Source organism: Sinocyclocheilus grahami, unplaced genomic scaffold, assembly GCF_001515645.1.
Source record: "Sinocyclocheilus grahami isolate Dianchi unplaced genomic scaffold, SAMN03320097.WGS_v1.1 scaffold1130.1, whole genome shotgun sequence".
NCBI lineage: Eukaryota > Metazoa > Chordata > Actinopteri > Cypriniformes > Cyprinidae > Sinocyclocheilus > Sinocyclocheilus grahami.
The window spans coordinates 41,878-62,681 of NW_015506309.1; the positions used below are offsets into that span (position 1 = coordinate 41,878).

Consider the following 20,804-nt stretch of genomic DNA (forward strand, 5'->3'; position numbering starts at 1 on the left):
AAAATATTTTATATATTATATCATATTTAACAGTATTTATTTGAAATAGAAATCTTTTGTAACATCTATATAACTTTTGTAACACCTTTTTGCTCAATTTAAGGCATCCTTGCTGAGTAAAACTTAAAAAAAAACTTTTTAACTGTAGTGTCTATATAACATATAATATTTAAAATGTTTCATACAGTATTTTTGTGAAGGAAAATTAGATAAATAACATTGCAGAAATTAAATTACCACTTATTTTACATCCAGTAAATTACAAAAAAATAGACGTGATCAGCATTTACTTTGGATGCACAATATATTGGTACAATATATTTGTTATCAGAGAGTATTAAATATATTTAATTTATCAGTATCAGGCTATTAGATATTTAATTAATTTCCCTATTTTTACATTTTGATTAAGTGAGCATTAGTTAACAGCAACGTTAAAGTTAACCTAGTTAGGGTCACTGTTGAATGAAATCTTTAGTAAGTAAAAATAAATATCAATTTTTCATATTATGCATTATAATGTTGTGATGCCTAAATTCACTTCAGTGTTTTATTTTTAATTGATTAACACAAAATAGAAAATTATTTTAATAGCGACCATTTAGCCATTTTCAGCCATAGCCAGAAAATATTTACTGATATCAACCAGAATTTCAATAACGTTGCCTCCCTAATATTTACAAAAAAAATCACAAATATATTTGAATATGTGTCAGTTGATACTGGCACTGACACAACATGTATTTATTGGCAAGCAGGCACAGTAACCATCTGATGCTGGTAAGCTCAAAATGACCTAATATTAGCTAATTAATTGATGTAGACTAGGGCTGCAACTAACGATTATTTTAATAATCGATTCGTTGTTGCAGCCCTAATGTAGACACTATAACAATCTGTAATTTTTGAAATTACATGAAATAACTATGTACAGTAGAGCAACAGTCTATTAGATTTGTACATTTCCTGAAGAAATTGTGAGTGATGCACGTGTAAAAGTCACTTGTTTGTTTTACTAGGGTGTTGCTGGTGGTTGCCAGGGGCTATGCAGTTGCTAGTTTTTTTAATTATTATTATTGTGTGGTTGACAAAAATCAGCACATCTCTTCTCAGCCATTAACACTATTTTCATTGGCAGATTTAATATTTAGAGTTAGTGGTTACTATGTTTGGGGTAGATATGCTTGCTATTAATACAATAATTAATAACGAATAACTACATACACTTTTTTGCCAGAATTAAAGGTAACACTTCAGATTAGGGAACACTATTCACTATTAATTGGTTGCTTATTAAAATGTATATTACTAGCATACTGGCTGTTTAATACTACTCACAAAGCACATTTTAATGCATGTCCATATTCTATATTCCTTAACCCTACCCAACACCTAAACATAACTGCTACAACATCTACCTTACTTACTATCAATAAGCAGCAAATTAGGAGTTTAATGAGGAAAAACTCTTAGTTAATTGTGAATATGTGTTCCCTAATCTAGTGTTACCAATTTAAACATCTGTCTAGCCCATACTGTATATTATGTGGAATGAAAAAAACTTTCCAAACACTTTCAATAGTACTCTGCAGTCTGACAAGACTAGTTCACTAAAAGCCCAAATTCTTTTGTTGTTCTTCAATTTAATTTCCCAAAACTAGTCTGATAGGATTCCATGATGGATGGACCTTTGACTCACAAGCTTTCTGAGAAAAACTATATGAACCTGGTTTAAGGGGTTGTTGTATTTCCTGTGGGGAGGAGCATGTGGCCTTGAATGTAACCGTTTACATTAAAAAATTCACCCCATTCTGTGTCCCCATCCCTGACAGCACTCCTCAATGGAGAGGCCTGGCAGGCGCACTTAACGGCACTCTGCTGAAAATCACACCACCTTTGAAAGTCTACTAGACCTGCCCGTCCTGGCAAACAGTAACACTTCTGGAGAGGGTAAATACATAGGGCACTTAGTCAGCCTTGGTGCCTGCTAGTAAAGCACACATTAGGGAATTGTGGTGAGTACACTGAGGACCTCAGTAGGAAACCCTGCCAGTTTGCTCTTTAACTTGGCAAATGCTTGTCACATTAGCAATCAAGCTACTTAAAGTGGCATTAGGCCACGAAAAAGTAGCCTACTAAGATAAAAACACATTAAAGAGGACAAAAGCATTGTGGCTGGGTCTGTTTTTCGCCGCTTATTTGGTAGATTTAAAAGCTTTTAAAGGAATATTCTTTCTCCATAGATGCATAAGTTCCTCCAATGAATGCTTTTCTCCTTTGTTTTAACAAACTGAGGGACACATCAAAATTATTTTCAATGGTAATAATTAACAGCATTTACACTGTACAAACTTATTTTTTAAAGGTTTTAAATAAAATACTTAAGTTTACTGTTTCAGTCTTTATACTTCAAAATGTCAATGTGTTACTTGCTGTTTCTTTTTTATTAAATGGGAAATTTATTTGCAATCTCTGAGTGAAAATAGTTTCTACACCAATTTTTTTCAGTGTAGTGTTCAAATGTATGATATTTAAAAAAGTACAATGTGATGATTTAAAAGTGTATTTAACTTTCACATCTCAAATCTCTTTCTCAAACTTGTTTTGCTTTGCCTATGAAACAGAATCAGTGCATTTCTTCATACTTAATGAAAGCCAGATTTATAATTATGCATTTGAAAAACTGCAGCATTCCCCAAATCTTTCTAACCTTACTTTAAAAAAATCTGTTTACAAATCTCCATCCTTAACTCAGACAGAAAAAACCCATACAAATAAATCACAGGTTCTGTAAACAGAGTTAGACCTAGTTCGTGTTTGATTCTGTGACCAGAGAATGACCCTGTACTGTTAATTCTACCTTCACTGTCCTCTCAGAAATACCTTTGTCCTCTGGAAAGTGACGAGATTCATTCTGTAGCCACCAGTAGCCCATGAAAACAGGGTTTTACTAGTGCTGCGATGCTCGTCCAGGCCAGAGCAGATGTTTTGTTGACACCTGACCCTCAGCCAGATGAAACAGGGGGTTTCCACCCACTGAGCTTCAATCTGCCATCTGCCATTGAAAGGTCACAAAGTGAAGGGGGTTGTCTCTCACAACAAAAAAGTTCAAGTCTAACTTGGAAGCCCTTTCATGGTTGAACTACAGGAATAAGACTGAATACAGAATACTGTAAATATTGACTGTAAAGACATTAAATGAACGTCCAAAACAGCACTGTGTTGTTTGGACATCATACTACAAGTGTAATTAAAGGATATTTTAATACAAGTTAAGCTCTATCAACAGTGTTTGTGCATAATGCCGACTTCATTCCTCATTTATTTTCCCTTATTTATTACAAAAAGCAAATATCACAGTTACAGTAAGGCAACTAGAATTGTATCTAGTATTTTTGTTAAAACACTTACATGAATCCTTGCATAAATGTTTATTATTTAAGCTGACAGTTGGGGGGATAATGCTGTCCTGTTCTCTATATAAATACATTTTCTTTCATTTTAAAAGGACACAAAAGCACCATAAATATATAATATATAAAGTTAATCCATATTACTCCTGTGCTAGATTCCATGTCTATCTGAAGTTGATACAATTTTTGCACAATTTTACAAAAATTTGATATGTTATTTACAGAAAATTTTAACGTTGGCCCTAGCTCATAGCCATGTAAAATAGTCATGATCCAGTTCACAAAACTGGCCTGAATGATTCTTTCATAAATCAGACTGATCCGGTTGCAGAGCTTCTCAAGTTAACAGCTCACTGGAGGGGAAGATTATCTGTAACAATTTAAATTTCTGTCTGCTTCTAACGCAAAGCTATCATATGACTTCAGAAGACTACACAAGCTGTCTGTACCCTTCTATGATACATTTATGGTGCTTTTGTGTCCTTTTAGAACCAGTACATTATGTATAAATCATTGTAAACTGATTTAAACTGTATTTACTTTTTTATATTTTACCTATTCTTTAATGTTTATTGTAATATTTAATGCCATGTTTACTTGCATTGTAAGTATCTTACTAACTTTGATTTTGCTTTTTTATTACAAAAAAACCCAAATTGAAATTACTTTGTTTCTCAGCATTATGCCTCGGATACCTTTAATAGAGCTTAGCTTGTAAGAAACCCAGAACATGCCGTTGTTTGTGTGATGGCAGCCTGTAAGATATTTTTTAGGAAGGTCATGGCACCACTAGCCTGTTTTGTCCCCTTTGGGCAGTGCAACAATAACACAAAATCTACTCTCTTTTAAACCCTAATTTCCTGTAGTCAGGAGTTTAACTTTAAGGAGTCTTTGGGTCTTGTCTGTTCTTTATGAAACAACGGCATCACTGTCATCACTGGAGGAGACCTGATCCTCCAGGCCCACATCTGTTAGTTTTCATTATGTCTGTGTTTATTTGTCCCTAGTACTGAGGGACCCTATGGGAACGACAGTTCCACTGAGGGACAGGGAGCAGCTATTAACTGACCCAATACTTTTCTAATGAGTGTTGCTCCTGGTGGTTTTATGAGGCTAGGGACTGGGTTACTGTTTTCAGATGTCCTTCACGGCACTAAGTAGTAATTTTGAGTGGAATGAAGCCAGACATTTAACAGGACGATAATTTATTTATTAAAATATCCTCGTCAACCCCTCTGACAGTGTGACAATGTGAGAGGAAACTTTCAAACATCTGCCACTGCCAGGGATGAATAGAAAAACCACAGGCATTAGCGGGTATTATGCTGTAAGTAGCAGCCATTGTACACGGTGAATTATTTACCTTGATACTGATCACTTGTAATGCTGTGTTCCACAGGCAGATGGTTCAGGTCAAAAGCATCAAACAAAAACAACACACGCCTGGTGTGTTTTGCAGCATTTTTTTGTACTTGGCCAGCTGTACATACAGAACACAATCTTGCAATAACAGAATGTACAATCAAAGTTTGCGGAATTCCTGAAAGAAATAAGGCAGAAAGAGACTATAAGAGACTACAACTTCTCTTCTTTTGGCCCTGGTGTCCATTTCCTGTATCTAAATGCAGCAAGGAACTCATCTCTAGAAAGCAAACAGAGCTTTTATTGAAACTGTCCCGCACAAACAAGTGGTCATTGAGGATTCCTGCATTAGACACACCACACATGGCCCAGGGTGTAGATTACAATCATTTTGGCTGAAATTTACAAATTTGGGATCATACATATACAGAGGGGTGACACTTTGTACTAATACAAATGCAAATTAAAGGGGTCATATGACGTTGCTAAAAAAACATTACTTTGTGTATTTGGTGTAATGCAATCCCATAGGAAAGAAAAATCAAAAGTGAGATCTCTTTAACATCTCAAATGTTTCTCCTAGACAGAAATGAGGTTACTTTAAAGCAGTGGTCACCAACCTTTTTAGGCCCAAGATCCCTGACCTCGGCCTTTATGAAAGACAAGATCTACCTATTGAAGAATTGATAGAAAAAGACATCCCAGATAGTACTTCAGATTTGAGGCCTTTTACTTAGTATTTTAATTAGTGATGTGCCGATCATAGCTGAATCAGAATTCAGATTTTCCTTTCTTTTTTTCTTTTTTTTTAACTAGCAAATTTAATTCTGATACAGATTTTTAAGCAAATGTATTTATTGGCTATTTGCTTTATAACAAAGTTTTCCTTTCTTTTTTTCTTTTTTTTTAACTAGCAAATTTAATTCTGATTTTTAAGCAAATTTATTTATTGGCTATTTGCTTTATAACAAACAAACTGGCTTTAAACTAAAATATCTAGCCATTTGAAATTAGAGGCAACCACTGCATTTTAATCATGATCTGCACGGGCAGTTGTTTTTGATTTGATTTTGATTAATTTCAGGATTTAAAACAAAAACAGAATGGTCTGACTTTAGGTGTTATTTATTTATTTGCTACATAAAACATCTGCACAAAACAAAAACACTAGGTCTGAATGAGACGCACTCTCTGACAGCAGGTGGCGCCTATGAACAGGGTTGCCAGGTTTTCGCAATAAAACTAGTCCAATCCCGTTTCGAGGGGGGTTCCCCTGTAAAATACATGTTTTATTCGGCGGGGATCTTCCAGTAAAATTTACATTCCAGGGACTAAATATCATGTTATTGGGGTCGCTTCAACCCGCGGACATGAACAACAACCCGCGGCAACAGTGTTAAAGTAGCCCAATTCCGCGGGAAAGCCACGGACTTGGCAACACTGCTTATGAACTGACCGCACTATAGCGTTTCCTTGTTTACCGCTGTAAACAAAGAAGAGTTGCGCTTTATACGGAGAAGAAAATGCCATTGCCATCGAAACTTTTATCAAGACAGTACCCTTCAGTGATACATTAATATAACCCCATAAATGTAATGCATTTTTGTACTTATTTTACAGTTTTTTTTTTTAACCCCATAAATGTAATGCATTTTTGTACTTATTTTACAGTTTGTTTTTTTTCGGGATCTACTGGGACAGTGATAAAGATCTAGGTTGGCGACCACTGCTTTAAAGGGATAGTTCATCCAAAAATGAAAATTTGATGCTTACCCCCAGGGCATCCAAGATGTAGGTGACTTTGTTTCTTCAGTAGAACACAAACAAAGATTTTTAAATTTTTAACGTTGCAGTCTGTCAGTCTTATAATGGAAGTGAATGGGAATCACGGCTTTGGGAGTAAAAAAAAAACATACACAAACAAAACCAAATTAAACCCTGCGGCTCAGGGCTCTACAGTGCGACCATTTCAGTCGCATTTGCGACTGAAAACTACTGCATGCGACTATGAAATTTTTTTTAGGAGCACCAGTGCGACTGACCCCATCATCATATTTGTGATTGCGCTGAGGGGAGCTTCAAAGATTTCTACGTGTTTTTGCAGCGTTGAGTAATGTATCACTATCTCTCAAATGGACCATTGACCCTCTCAGGACGCGCTCAGGACAGTTCAGACAGTTCAGACATTGCAGTTCATCAGAGTTCAAAAACGATATAAATACTGTTCAGTTTCTTGCACAGACCGATCGTTTCATGCCTTTACACATCAATGTATCATCACAAACCGCAGGGTTTAATTTGGTTTTGCTTGTGTATGTTTTTTTTTTTACCGTGATTCCCATTCACTTCCATTATAGGACTGACAGACTGATACGGTTTGAGTTAAAAATCTTTGTTTGTGTTCTACTGAAGAAACAAAGTCACCTACATCTTGGATGCCCTGGGGGTAATAAACATCAAATTTTCATTTTTGGGTGAACTATCCTTTTAAGATCGAATTGAGATTTTTGCTTAAGTCTCCTGCTTCTCAAACTTGTCTCCTGAGACAAAAACTCTTAACAATCTCACAATGGTCTCTTTTAAAGCTTTAGAAGAGATCTCAACAACATCACACACTATGCTCAGACATTTATCCTAGTCTAAAAACTGTGGTGGTCTGATATTTGTCTTCTTTAAAGTTTTAGAAGAGATCTCAACAGCATCGCACACTGTGCTCAGATATTTCTCCTTAGCTAAAGACTCTGGTGGTCTCATATTTGTCTCCTCCAATGTTTCAAACAAGATCTTAACAGCGTCACACACTGTGCTCAGATTTTTCTCCTTAGCTACAGACACTGGATCTCTCACATTTGTCTCTTTTAAAGCTTTAGAAGGGATCACAACAAAATCACACACTGTGCTCAGATATTTCTCCTTAGCTAAATACTCTGGATATCTCACATTTGTCTCTTTTAATGCTTTAGAAGAGATCTCAACAACATAAAACACTGTGCTCAGATTTTTATCATTAGCTAGAGACTCTGGATCGCTCACATTTGTCTCCTAAAATGTTTATATATAAGAGACAACCCTCTTCCTTATGGCTCAGTCTTGATTATTAATTGGCTAATTTGATTATTAAAACATATTATATGGTATGTATTTGGGTTGTACTGTTCTGGAACAGTGTTGTAAATAAAACTTAACCACTGATTGTGTCCTCTTTTGAAAGGCCAAACAAAGTAGTTTGGCTTTCGCAACGAAACACACAGCGTCTCCACGACATGGTGGCGGTGCCAACAATACTACAGCGAGAATCAAAGTTACGCCTTCTTTCTTTGCATAAACATTTGGGTGGTGTTATGCAAATCTTCCCACACAGTGACATAGGTATGTGGGGGCGTGTTTAAACGAGGCATTTTAGGAGGGCGTGGCTGAGCGTTAATAATCGCATGTGATATTTAATGTGCATCTTGTCAGTAAAGCCGGTTCTGTAATCAGCGGTAAATCTCCATCACGTGCGTGCTTTCACATGGAGCAGCATTTACTACACAGAGCCGTTGTTCACTGACAAGCTGCGCTAAAACATGTTCATATATGATGATATGAGCGTTCACTTTTATAAAGAATATCTCTTTGGGTTTGAGACTTTAATCTTTACGGATCTTCTGTATGCACAAACAGCTTTTAACACTCCAAAGACAATAGAAAACATGAAATTGCATCATGACCCTTTTAAAATGTATCGTGCATATACTACTAAATATATAATTTGATATTTATCTCAAATTCTTATGTCAATAACAAATCATTTTTACTGACATAGTCATTTTTTAAATAAATGATAAATTTTTTCCATGAAGGATGCATTAAATTGATCAAAAGTGATGGCAAAGACATTTATAATGTTACAGAAAATTTCTATTTCAAATAAATGCTGTTCTTTTGAACTTTCTAATCATCAAATAATCTTGACAAATATGTATAACTGTTTCCACAAAAACATTAAGCAGCAAATTTTTTTAATAATGATAATAATAAGAAACTGTGTATTTATATTGTAGTAATATTTCACAATATCACTGTTTTCACAGTATCTTTGATCAAATAAATGCAGACTTGATTAGCATAACCCAGAAGATCCTAGAAATGACACTAGTAACTGCCTAGCAGCATCCTGACAGCCACTCAGAACACCTTAGTAACGTTTAGAAACACTCACTTTAGCAACCATGTAGAAAATAATGAAGAAATGTTGCAGAAATGTTACTGCAAGTTTTGAAAAGTCTTGTTGAAAAACAGTTATAAATGAGGATGTCAAAAACATTGTCCATGCTTAGCAACAGTTGACTTAGTCCATATATTTCAAGGCCGCTACCCTGACAAGATGTTATTATCCCAAACTACAAACACTAGAACTGCAATTGTGTAAATAAGCTCCAAGTGTGAAATGAATTATTAGCTTGATATATGTTAGTAATGAATTAAAACAAGGTGTATCACACTACATCAGGCTTTTCCGCTCCTGTGTTCAAATCTTTATGACTCTTTTGGGACCCAATCGGAAGACACTGAGCTCTTTTTGCACACTGCATCAACGGCCGCCCATCGAAGACTTAGGCGGAAGGTCTCAAAGTTCACATGTGAACTTGTCCTCATCTCCCTCCAGTCTTGCATCTCTCATCTCCTTGTCGAACACTAATCCTTTCGATTCAAATCTGCCGTTCCTCATACATACAAGGAATTCAGATGTGGAAGCTGGTTTGTATTACTGTCAGTTGGACTTCTGGCCTTGCCAAAGCATCAAAGCTCTCTCCCCCCTTTATGAGTCTGTCATAGTGCCAGATTTGAGTGTTTGGTATTCCTGGCATGGAATGTCAAGTAGAATGAACACATCTTCCCAAAACAATATAAGACTAGCTGAACAGCACTTGATTTAAAATGATCGACCTGCAGTTTTACAATTACTGCACTGTAATAAAATGGTTTGTCAATTAATCTAATGTACTTCATATTTTAACTTATTTTAATCAAGTAAACAAGACTAAATTAAACCAAAAAAGTATTTTTAAGGTTCAGATTTAAAGAAATAAAATAAGTAATCAAATTAAATAAACTTGCACATTTTCACTTTTTATAATGTGTTTGTTTTTACTTATTTTCTTGCTTTACCTTTTGCCTGGATAAATCTACATGAACTAAACCTTTTAATAATTTTCATCATCAAATAACAAGTGTGTTTTAGGAGCCCATGCACAGTTAACATATTTGGTCAGGTAACACAAAATGTGTCTCTTATGGAACAGTTAACTAGCTTTATGTAATACATATTTAAACATTACTAATACTATTTATTCATTATTACAAATAATTAATGTGAACTTTTTATATTATTTAGAAATGTTACTCAATATGACTGAATCAACTGAACCTACATTCAGTCATGTTTAAGAACATGTTTTGAAGAATATTTCAACTCTAATGAAGTCAAAAGGGGTGCAAACCCCGTTGACTTTCATTTACAAACAAAAAAACACTGAGACATGTTTCAAAATATCTTCTTTTGTGCTCCACAGAAGAAAAAGTCATACAGGTTTGGAGCAACATGAGGGGGAATAAATAACGACATAACTGAATTTGTTGGGAGCACTATCTCTTTAAGGGAACAACTGCACATTTTCACTATTTACAGTGTGTTGACTAAAAGCACAAAGTATGTCACAAAGCATTTGAGGCATTCACAATTAGGGATGCAACGATTATAGATTTTGTTGGTGCAATTATTGTCTGAGGAATAATCACGGTTTTACGATTATGGCGATTATTATGCATTTATTCATTTCACAACATTACTAATGTATAAAACCACATGAACACTCTTTAGATATTAAAGTGTTATTTTTTTTGCTGGCTTTTGAAACAGAAATAACACAGTAACCAACAATACAGCACAAAATAATAATAAACAAATGACAAAGAAAAGTCCATCTCTCCTATTGGAATTTTAAAAAGGTGACCTCTGCTCTGTAAACATCCATGACAGTATTTCTCTTTTGAAAATAACAAATGGAAATAGATCACAAAAGTATTTAATGTTTTCAGTTTGTACATTCTTTACATTTCTTTTGGACCTAGGGTAGAGAATTTGGAAACAGGGTGAAAAAAAATCTTATGAATAATACTACAACAGGGATAGTAAATAACAAAGTTAATGAAGTATTATTAATATATATTAACTTTATCCCACAGGGGAAACTGTTACTAATGTTGGAAATAAACTGAAATATTATTGTAATCAACTGTCATCCATACATATTCATTTTAATAATCTTTATAATAATTCATATGATTTTACATGTGGCCTGAGAAAATCATGTCTATTATTTTGGTTTGTGAGATTGGAGATCGCGCTGCGCATGTATACAAACATTCAGGAGGACACAAACTTCTTGAGAACGCTGCCCCGCGACTTTTATTAATAAAATAGATTAAATAGCCTACTGGAGAGACGCACAGATGCAGGTAGGCAACTGTCACCTCTCTCACTCTCTCTCTCTCTCGATCGAATAATTAATTTAAGTAGCTAAATATTATAATTAATTAATTCAAATAAATGTGATCTTACCACACTATTTCATCTCTTTCTGATCTGAAGCGGGCAGAATGCTGAGCTAACGAGCCGTAACTTCGCGTCAGGTTTTTCTTGCCTTCACGTCGTGCATTAAAATTGTTCAATGTACAGCTAGCCATGCATTATCCCTAATGTGTTTGCTCTTTAGCAGCAGTTTTTACGGCAATATTTAAATGACACCCACGCATTTGATTAGAGGGACAGCGTGGCCAAAACTGACCTACGAACTCACTTTTTGCCAAAGTTTGCCAGACATGTTGCAGGACCACCAGTTTGCATTTGTTTGTCCACCAGTTGCATTTGAACAATAGATAAATGGTACTAGACATAGTAATGTGCCATCCTGAGCCGGAGAGCGGCCTTCGTTTGTATCTCCATGTTTAATTAGAGGAGTCTGAGTATGATAGGGCACAATGGTGGCTTTGTGGCCCGACTGAGGCAGGGAGGCTGCCAGACAGAATTAAGATGTGGCCCACCGCCAGCGCGGCTCCATGTGCTCGCAGTACACTGAGGGAGGCCAAAAACAGAGCCGCCACCATCCCGCTTCAAATGAGCCCTGCCAGTGTGCTCCTCCATAGCCACCCTGATAAACTCATTGATAGCCGGAGAAAGACAATGCAACCCTGGCCAAATGCTTGCAACCCAATCCCGCATTCACATCAATGCTGAAGTAAAAAGCACAGAAGGCCAAAGAGAGTTAACCCTATTAGAAAATCAACCAACACAATAAGAGTAAAGAAGCAGTCAACCATCGTGTTTGGGCACAGTAGAGAAATGAGAGTTATGTGATGCTATGTGCACGGAGGCAACCTGTTTGCTCTTGATTTTCCACTGGTGCAATGCTACCAATTATGAAAACATCCAGTCCAATTACACTCTACTGCCATCTGTCCTTCTAATGTAAATCACAGAGAGTGAATGGGCATTCAAAATAGGACAAAACACCCGCACAGGGGCAGGGCGTGCAGGGAGGGGGGGGGCCTCAGGCATTCTGGGAAGCCTCAAACAGATTAGTCACACAGAATTAATCTAGACTGGAGAACAATGGTCGCCGAGCTTCTGGCAAACCCCAGCTGTCGTTCCATAAAAGAAAAGCGAAATACGATTTAGGGCTCTGGGTGTCTCCAAGACTTGGGCTGGAGAAGTGGCCCGTACTCACGGCCAGCCGGAGGGGGGTGATGCCCTAGACCCTCTTCATCAGAGGTTGTGTATGTCGTTCATTAGCTGAGGCCATGTTCTTCAAGGAGAGAAGCACACTTAGCTTTTATTTGCAAGGTTGGGATTCAAATTGATCGCATGTGTTCTAGTATGCAACAGTTTTTATACTGCATTGCTGAAAATTGTAAACTTTTGGAACTGGATCACAAAGAAATCTCATATCAATGATGTGTGCAATTCAGAAACATTGTGTTAAATTCCTCCAGGGTATTGACATGGTTCAGAAACAGCAATTATATATGTTTGAGTTCTAATTACTTACCTGCATTCTCCTCTCCCATCTGCAGTAGGTTCACATGTACCACCGTTTTGGCATTTTTCTGAACATTCCAGGCCTAGAAACATAGGAAACAGGGTAATACATTTCTACTGAGTGTTGCATGATTTGATCCCATCTCAAAACTAATATATATTGCCAAAGGTGATATCATCCTTAATTTGAAAAGACAACTTTTTTTAAAAAGATTTTTTTAAGACAAGATTTTTAAAAATATTAATGATAATATTACACATTCTTAACTTTTCAATTTGTTTCCAAACTGTGCAAAAGTTGGTAAGATACTGAGCAGAACCCAGAAAGAAAGTGTGACTCCTAACACCTTAAAGCGATGTTTGTGGACAGAGGGACTTGACAGCACACTGCTTCTTCATTCTGCAGCTGTTCTGGGGAATGTACTATGGCAAGCTCTTTTACCATGTATTCCTTAAAACCAATTAATATCTGTTAGGTTACTTTTACTTATTGTCTATACTGGTACTTATATTTAATTACTAGTAAGCAATCCAAAGTGACTAGTATATATATTTTTATTTCAGTAATACCTATTCTTTATATGCTATAGTACATTTTACAATAGTGACTGTCTATTTCATTAGCCACTAGAACTATTTATTATCTTAGTAGCTAAATTGTTTTTTTTTTTACGCGTCACATACAATGCCTGATCAGGACTTACTATGAAAATGAAAAAATACTTATAATAATTAGAGCCCGACCGATATATCATTTATCCGACATTATTGGACAATATAAGCCTGTCGCCGATATATTGTATCGGTGAATATGCCGCCGATATGACTTTTTTTTTTTACAGAACATATAACGCAGATTAAATGCTTCTGAATGGTGTTATTACTTAGTTTGTCCAGCAGAGCGCAAACAATGGAAGACTCCATTGTTTGCTACTGGCGACCCAGGTCAGTGTAGTGTAGCGATGCGCGGATGAGCTCAAACTTCACCCGAGTCCGCTGCTTCAAATTATCCGCCCGCCACCCACCCCCACCTATATTTGATCGTCACATTACAATGATTCTAATTCTTAGTTTTGCATGATGATATGATGAATGGATGGCTCATTTTTAACAGCAGGTTCAGTGACGTTAGAGACTAGAGCTGATCTGCGCATCACGGCATGCGTCTGCGGCGCATTAAAGCCTGTGTTACGGCCACCGGAGCTGATCGCAGCTGGCCCAGAACTCATGCTTATCACATCAGTCACATCACATCGTGCGGTGCGCGACCGGTGTATGTTGTCTACACTGGATGCAGTAAACTGATGCCTCGTTCTATTTATGACGTGCTGACACAAAGTTCAAATGATTTTCCACGGTCACTTTGTCGTGACCTGTTGTGGCGCGGACACGGTGTCAGCATAGTTTATCAGTACAGTCAGTAACGTAGCAGATTGAAAAGTTAGTATCTTTCTGCAGTCCAATAGAATGCTGTGGCATGACCTTAAAAAGGCGGTTCATGCTCGAAAACCCTCCAATGTGGCTGAATTACAACAATTCTGCATAGATGAGTGGACCAAAATTCCTCCACAGCGCTGTAACAGACTCATTGCAAGTTATCGCAAAGGCTTGATTGCAGTTGTTGCTGCCAAGTGTGGCCCAACCAGTTATTAGGTTTTTCACACAGGCCCATGTAGTTTTGGATTTGGTTTTCCCTTAATAATAAAAACCTTCATTTAAAAACTGCATGTTGTGTTCACTTAATTGAGTTATCTTTTACTAATATTTAAATTTGTTTGATGATCTGAAACATTAAAGTGTGACAAACATGCAAAAAAATAAGAAATCAGGAAGGGGGCCAACACTTTTTCACACCACTATATATACAGTACCAGTCAAAAGTTTAAACACACGAATAGGAAGTGTGTCCAAACTTTTTACTATACTTTACTATAATATAGCCTACATATAAAGAATATTGGCCGATATATCGGTTTCTGTCTTTTTCTACTCCCTAATATCGGTATTGGCATCGGCCCCCAAAAAACCCATATCGGTCAGGCTCTAGTAATAATTGGAATATACTAATTCTAATAAATAAATTAGTACTAGGGGAGCTTAAAAAATACTGCAATTTGAATAGTTACTAGAATAAAAGCGGTACCAGCAACAATTGGAATGCATACTAGTCAGGCGTGAATAGATGTGAGTAAAAATGAAATGGGTACTTGTCACTATTTGGTAAGTGACTAAAAGCAACAGAATAAGTATTAGTATGTAAAGAATAGAAAACTGTCAGAGTCTGTCACCAGTGGAATACGTATCAATACTTACTAAAGAAATTGCAGAAGACACTACTCACTATTAGATTACTTAAAAATAAGCAGGCTACTTGTAACTAAACTAGATACAAGTTGCAAGGAATACAACGGCTTGCCATAAATGCAGCTACGTTGGGTAGCATCTCACTGCAAAAGTGTTGAAACTTCAGTCAAACTGCGCTAGAGCAACATTTGCCACTATTACACTGTAGGAATACTAGTAGCTTATCGAAACCGCCATATGTGTTGCGACTGATTCAAAAACCCATTCTGATGCGTTCAAATATGAAACGTAGCCAACTTTTAGTGTACTAAAAAGGTGAATATGTATATTTTGCTTTGGAGTAAAACTAGCGACAAGTTAGCAGTCTCAGTCCAACATAGTTTTGATAAATAATTTGTGATACAGTTACAGGTAACGAAGTTAAACTTCAATCTACAGAATATCAAACGATTTATCACGTCTGCTATTTCTGCCGTTGAAAATACTGACTTCAGTGCGCAACAAGTGATTTCTCGGACACGGTGTTCAATTTTACAATAAATGTCGGAAATAAACGAAGACTATTATTAGCAATCATGTTATTAATGTTAGTGACAGTAGAAATTGCGACTGGCGGCTAATGAAGAAAGCATCTTCCAATGAAACGTACCTTGCGTCCAAGTAAGGAGTGATATCAGAAGAATTAGTTTCACGAGGAAAAGATGCATTCCTTCTTATGGATAGTTGTGGGATTCCACGCAGGCTTAACATATATCCAACATTGGTCTGTTCAAGGAAAGGAAATTAATCACGTAAGAATAAAAAATAGATCCAGAAACAGCACTTGTGGCTTGTCCTCGCGCACTCGGGTGCTGCTCGTGCAGTCTCAGCTGAGTGAATGAGATCATGTACTCAAGGCTTCATTCTTCTGCTCTCATCCAGACGCTCCTTCCACCACAGCGCTTCACGAGCTGGAGCCTAGCTAATCATTTACTTGACAAACTTTGTGAAATGGCAGTGGGAAAAACACGCCTCCTCCTTTCAACTCGGTTGGGGATTTCAAAGCATGTAAGCGGGAAAATTTCAGCACCAATTACTCGATGCCGTTTAAACTACAATAACATTTCAGTCATAAAACTAAACTAAACCATTTCATTTTTTTCTGCTTGTTTTATTAATGGTTCAAAGTAAATGCAGACAGTTCAAGTGCTATTTTTAAGATAACTAATGACATTTTGACAATTAATAAGACTACAGTAACATAGCCTACATAACCTAATTTTTATCCATCATGTGCAGATACAGTTTAAGGCTACATATTTTCCTCAGTTTGATTTGCATGAGTGATGCTTGTTACTGATAAACTGCGCTTGGGGTTGAAAATAGTTGCAAACAGTTTGCAGCATGCTGTGGTTTGGGGGTTGACACATTTGTATTCTGTTCTGATTCAGTTTTGAGTCAGACTGTTATGTTCAGAAAGTTGTAAACCACTTTTAGGGTCCAAAATGAACCAAAAATGCTCCAAACATTCTTACATAAAATCTATATAATATATAACATAGTTATATTTTATATTATATTCTTCATCTGTCCAGTTTGGGAATTATTGCCTCTGCAAACACTGTAGTTGCTTTGTAGTGTGCAACCATCCTAGAGGTGACTGTTGGTAAACAGAGAACCACCAGAGAGCCATTTGATGTGAAATTAATTTCAATTTACTGATTCAGTTTAAGCCTTTAAAGGGGTCATGTTGCTAAAAAGAACATTATTTTGTGTATTTGGTGTAATGAAATGTATTTATGCGGTTTAAGGTTAAAAAAACACTATTTTCCACATACTGTACATTATTGTTTCTCCTCTATGCCCCACCTTTCTGAAACGTGTCGATTTTTACAAAATCTCATCGGTCTGAAAAGCGAGGTGTGCTGTGATTGGCCAGCTATCCAGCGCGTTGTGATTGGCAGAATACCTCAAGCGTGTGACGGAAATGTTACGCCCCTCACCATACTGTGATGATGCCCTGTCCGGCCGGAGCAATGATCCAAAAACATGAAAACCCATTATAAACGAGGCATTCGTTGCATCCAGTGGGGACATAATTATGAATTATAATGACTTATACTGTCTTTTTACGCGTTGCCTTGCATCGCGCCGCGTAAACATAAAACCATGTCTGCATTTGTGATCGGAGAAATGACAAACAACAAGCCCTACTCTACACTGCCCAAAAAACTCGCTTTAAATATAAAAAATATAAAATGTAAAAACTCTTTAAATATAAAAAACGTACTTACAGCCTGCGTGTCAGAACATCCGGTATTGTAGTCTACTCTACCATTATCAGGAAACGGTCCTCCATAAAATGTGCTGCACACATCTGAATATTTGGGTTGAAGTGTTCTGGAACAGTGTTGTAAATACAACTTAACCACTGATTTCTAGTCGTGTCCATTTTTGGAAGACCAAACAAAGTAGTTTCGCTTTCACAACGAAACACAGCGTCACACACGGTGGCCTAGAGTGAGCGGCGGCGGTCTAAAGTGAGCAGAGGCCGGGGGCTAGCGTGAGGAACGGCCGGAGGGCTAGAGTGAGCAGAGGTGGCGGGCATGAGAATGGCGTGGCCGGTGGATTCGACGAAGGAGCGTCCGGAGGGCTTGCGGCAACCACATGTGACGACCCCGGGCTGGACTCCGCTTCGTTCACGGTGAAAGCCGATCCGGCGAAGAAGTTGAAGTATTTCCTCAGCGCCCAGCACGGATCAGCTCCAGGCATGACAAAGCAGATATCGTCCTCTTTTGGAAGGCCAAGCAAAGTAGTTTCGCTTTCACAATGAAACACACAGCGCCTTCACGACATGGCGGCGGCAGCAACAATACTACAGCGAGAATTAAAGTTACGCCTCCTTTCTTTGCGTGAACATTTGGGCGGCGTTATGCAAATCTTCCCACACAGTGACGTAGACATGTGAGGGTGTGTTAGAACGACCCGTTTTAGGTAGGTGTGGCTGACTCTTAACTTTTATAAAGAATATCTCTTTGGATTTGAGACTTTAGTCTTTGCAACTTTACAGATCTTCTTTATGCACCAAGAGCTTGTAACACTCCAAAGAGAAAGGAAAAATTGAAATCGCATCATATGACCCTTTTAACATAAATGCAGGGTGCATAGTTTATATGCCCTAATCATGACAAGGTACAAATGCTTGTGGAAATCTGTTCATGGTTCAAATATTGCCCTTAAAGTTTGTTTTTGATACTGGCCAATATTATAAGCATGAAAATAGCAACAAAATTCAAAAGGGAAAAGGTCTTAATTTGATTAAGAGGTGAGAACTCTAGTCAGTTCCTAATTTCAACTCCATACAAAATTAGGCCACTGCTATCTATTTTTTTAATAGGATTGTGCAATACAAAGTAAGAACATGCAGTGATGAATCACAACACACAAAGGTTCTTCACGTTCTCACTTTCTCTAAACACAACTGGAAAGTCCCTGTGCTCCATAGCTGTTAACCACAGGAGGAATATAGAAGATCTTTGGAGTATCAGGGAAAGAAAAAACAGACATGCTTTGCAGTTATGCTGCAATTATATGTGACAGAATCAACTCCAGACACTGATTAAAGCAACACTGTTCAGACTGTGAATGATCTAGGCTTGTAGTAAGCCTGCTTGAGACCATATACAGCATTAAGCACATCCGAGTTAACTACATTTAATCTCGGCCAATGAGCACTCAAGTTATGACAGGTTAGGAAAAGGCACTAGAAGCAGCAGTTATGAAGGGAAGGACGCATTTGCAATGTTGCATTAGTCATACACATTTACATTGATCAACATTTACTGTTTTTTTTTCTCCAGAGTACCAGATAATGTGTAGTTCTTCAAAAAAGAAATATCAGAGAATGAATGTATTGCTATTAAATGAATAGACAAACCACTCATATTAAAACAAATGGAGGAAATGTTAACATTGTCTGATTATTTACTCTTAAATGTGAACTTGCATTAGCTGGACTTTGATAAACAGTTTTACAGTTTTTCCCCATTCGAGTAGATAAGAGATGTATTTAAATGACTGGAACCAAGATGGCCACCAACTGGCTTGCCTTTAAAAGGGACTTTTATTATTATTATTATTGTGTAAGGTGTGGTGAAGCCTGTCAGTGTGAGTAATCATCATTCTTCTTAAGAATTCAAGTGAAAACAAACTGTCAAAAACACCACTGCTGGGCTAGATTTTAAAAGTTTGTGGTTTGTACAGTTTCTTAGCAATGATATTCACTGCACTGCACACTTGGAAAAGAGATTTAAAATGGAAAAATAATGCCTAATTGTCTATGCAACTATTGCCACTGGATCCAAAAAACTTGATCCTCTAGTCCAATAGGCAAAGAAACTAGTTGGTGTACCATTGTAAATGCATCATCCTGATGCCCAAAGGCCCAAAGCAGTGAAAAGAAACATCCTCATTGATCATTATCATTAATTAATAGTTTACTTGCTGATACAGTACAGTACAATATGAAGAGCACATCTGCGATAATCTCCTGCAAAAATGAAAAAGATGTCAATAACTTAAGTATGCAAGAACGTGCAATAAAAGAAGACAGATAGCTTCAAACTAAAAAAGAAGAGACTATTACTGTTACTCAAATAGAAATAGTCCTTGCAACATGTTGGTAAAATGTAAATGAAAATAAAGCAAGTGCAATGTTTAGTCAACAGACCAAATTATATAAAAAATTGGTTAATAAAACAAGGTCAACTCACTCATGAAAATTCATAACTATTTTATTATTCATATGGATTCATACAATCTCATTCATACATTTCCATATAATTTACTACTACGATCTACGGCACACTTGCGGTTAGGTTTAGCGGTGGGTATAAGAGTGGACCTTCATGCTTGCTTACATTTTTTTCAAATTAAAATTCATACGGATTTGCCACCAATTCACCAAAACATCAAATATTTGCATTTTCTCGTGAGATCAGGTTGAACAAGCCACATTCTTAAATATTTGTCCTGTTTAGCATTTACACAACAGCTTGAAAATAATGGTCATATAATGTTCTAAGGTTGTATTTTCTGTACAAAATATTTTGAGAATTTTGAGACCAAAACATTCTTCAAAATATCTTCTTTGGTGTTCCACAGAAGAAAGATTATGTAGTAAATTATGACAGAATTTTCATTTTTGTGTGAACTATTCCTTTAACCATATTATTAGCACAGTAAAATTAGATGTATAAACATATAACATATAAAACTGTAAAACACTTTGAATTTAAACTTAAGCACTGAGGAGGCATTACTAGTGTGGTTGAGAAGCCATTGCAATGGTCAAAGATAGATAATGGAAAGAACACTTATTGTGAATGTCCTGCAAAAATAAATAAATAAACACTGGGAGAAAATATGAGACAAGTTCACATTTCGAAAATTCATAAACTGTTCTAAAGTTGTACTCATGAGAAAGGAAATGTGAACAGTTTTTCCTTCTTGGAGCATAATAACACGTAAGAAGACTGATATATTTTTTGAGTTAGTAAGCAAAGGGTGTGACTTGCATATTTTAGCACCCGCAGGCTGCGTTTTGTGTTTCAAAACCTTGTGGTATTCCATAAATCTTTGTATGTGTATATTTGCGTATTTGTGTC

General features: G+C 36.6%; 1 protein-coding gene across 2 annotated transcripts in view; it reads right to left on the reverse strand.

The window, feature by feature from the left end:
- The window catches only part of LOC107567148 (neurogenic locus notch homolog protein 1-like), a 53,372-nt gene extending 37,243 nt beyond the window's left edge, over positions 1–16,129 (reverse strand). For both annotated transcript variants that reach the window (XM_016252778.1, XM_016252777.1), the window contains exons 1-2: positions 15,809–16,129; positions 12,866–12,938 (exon numbers count right to left, since the gene is read on the reverse strand). In XM_016252778.1, the coding sequence (XP_016108264.1) occupies positions 12,866–12,938; positions 15,809–15,866 (131 nt within the window). In that variant the 5' untranslated portion in view covers positions 15,867–16,129. The remainder of the gene's footprint in view (positions 1–12,865; positions 12,939–15,808) is intronic.
- Between the last annotated feature and the right edge of the window lie 4,675 nt (positions 16,130–20,804).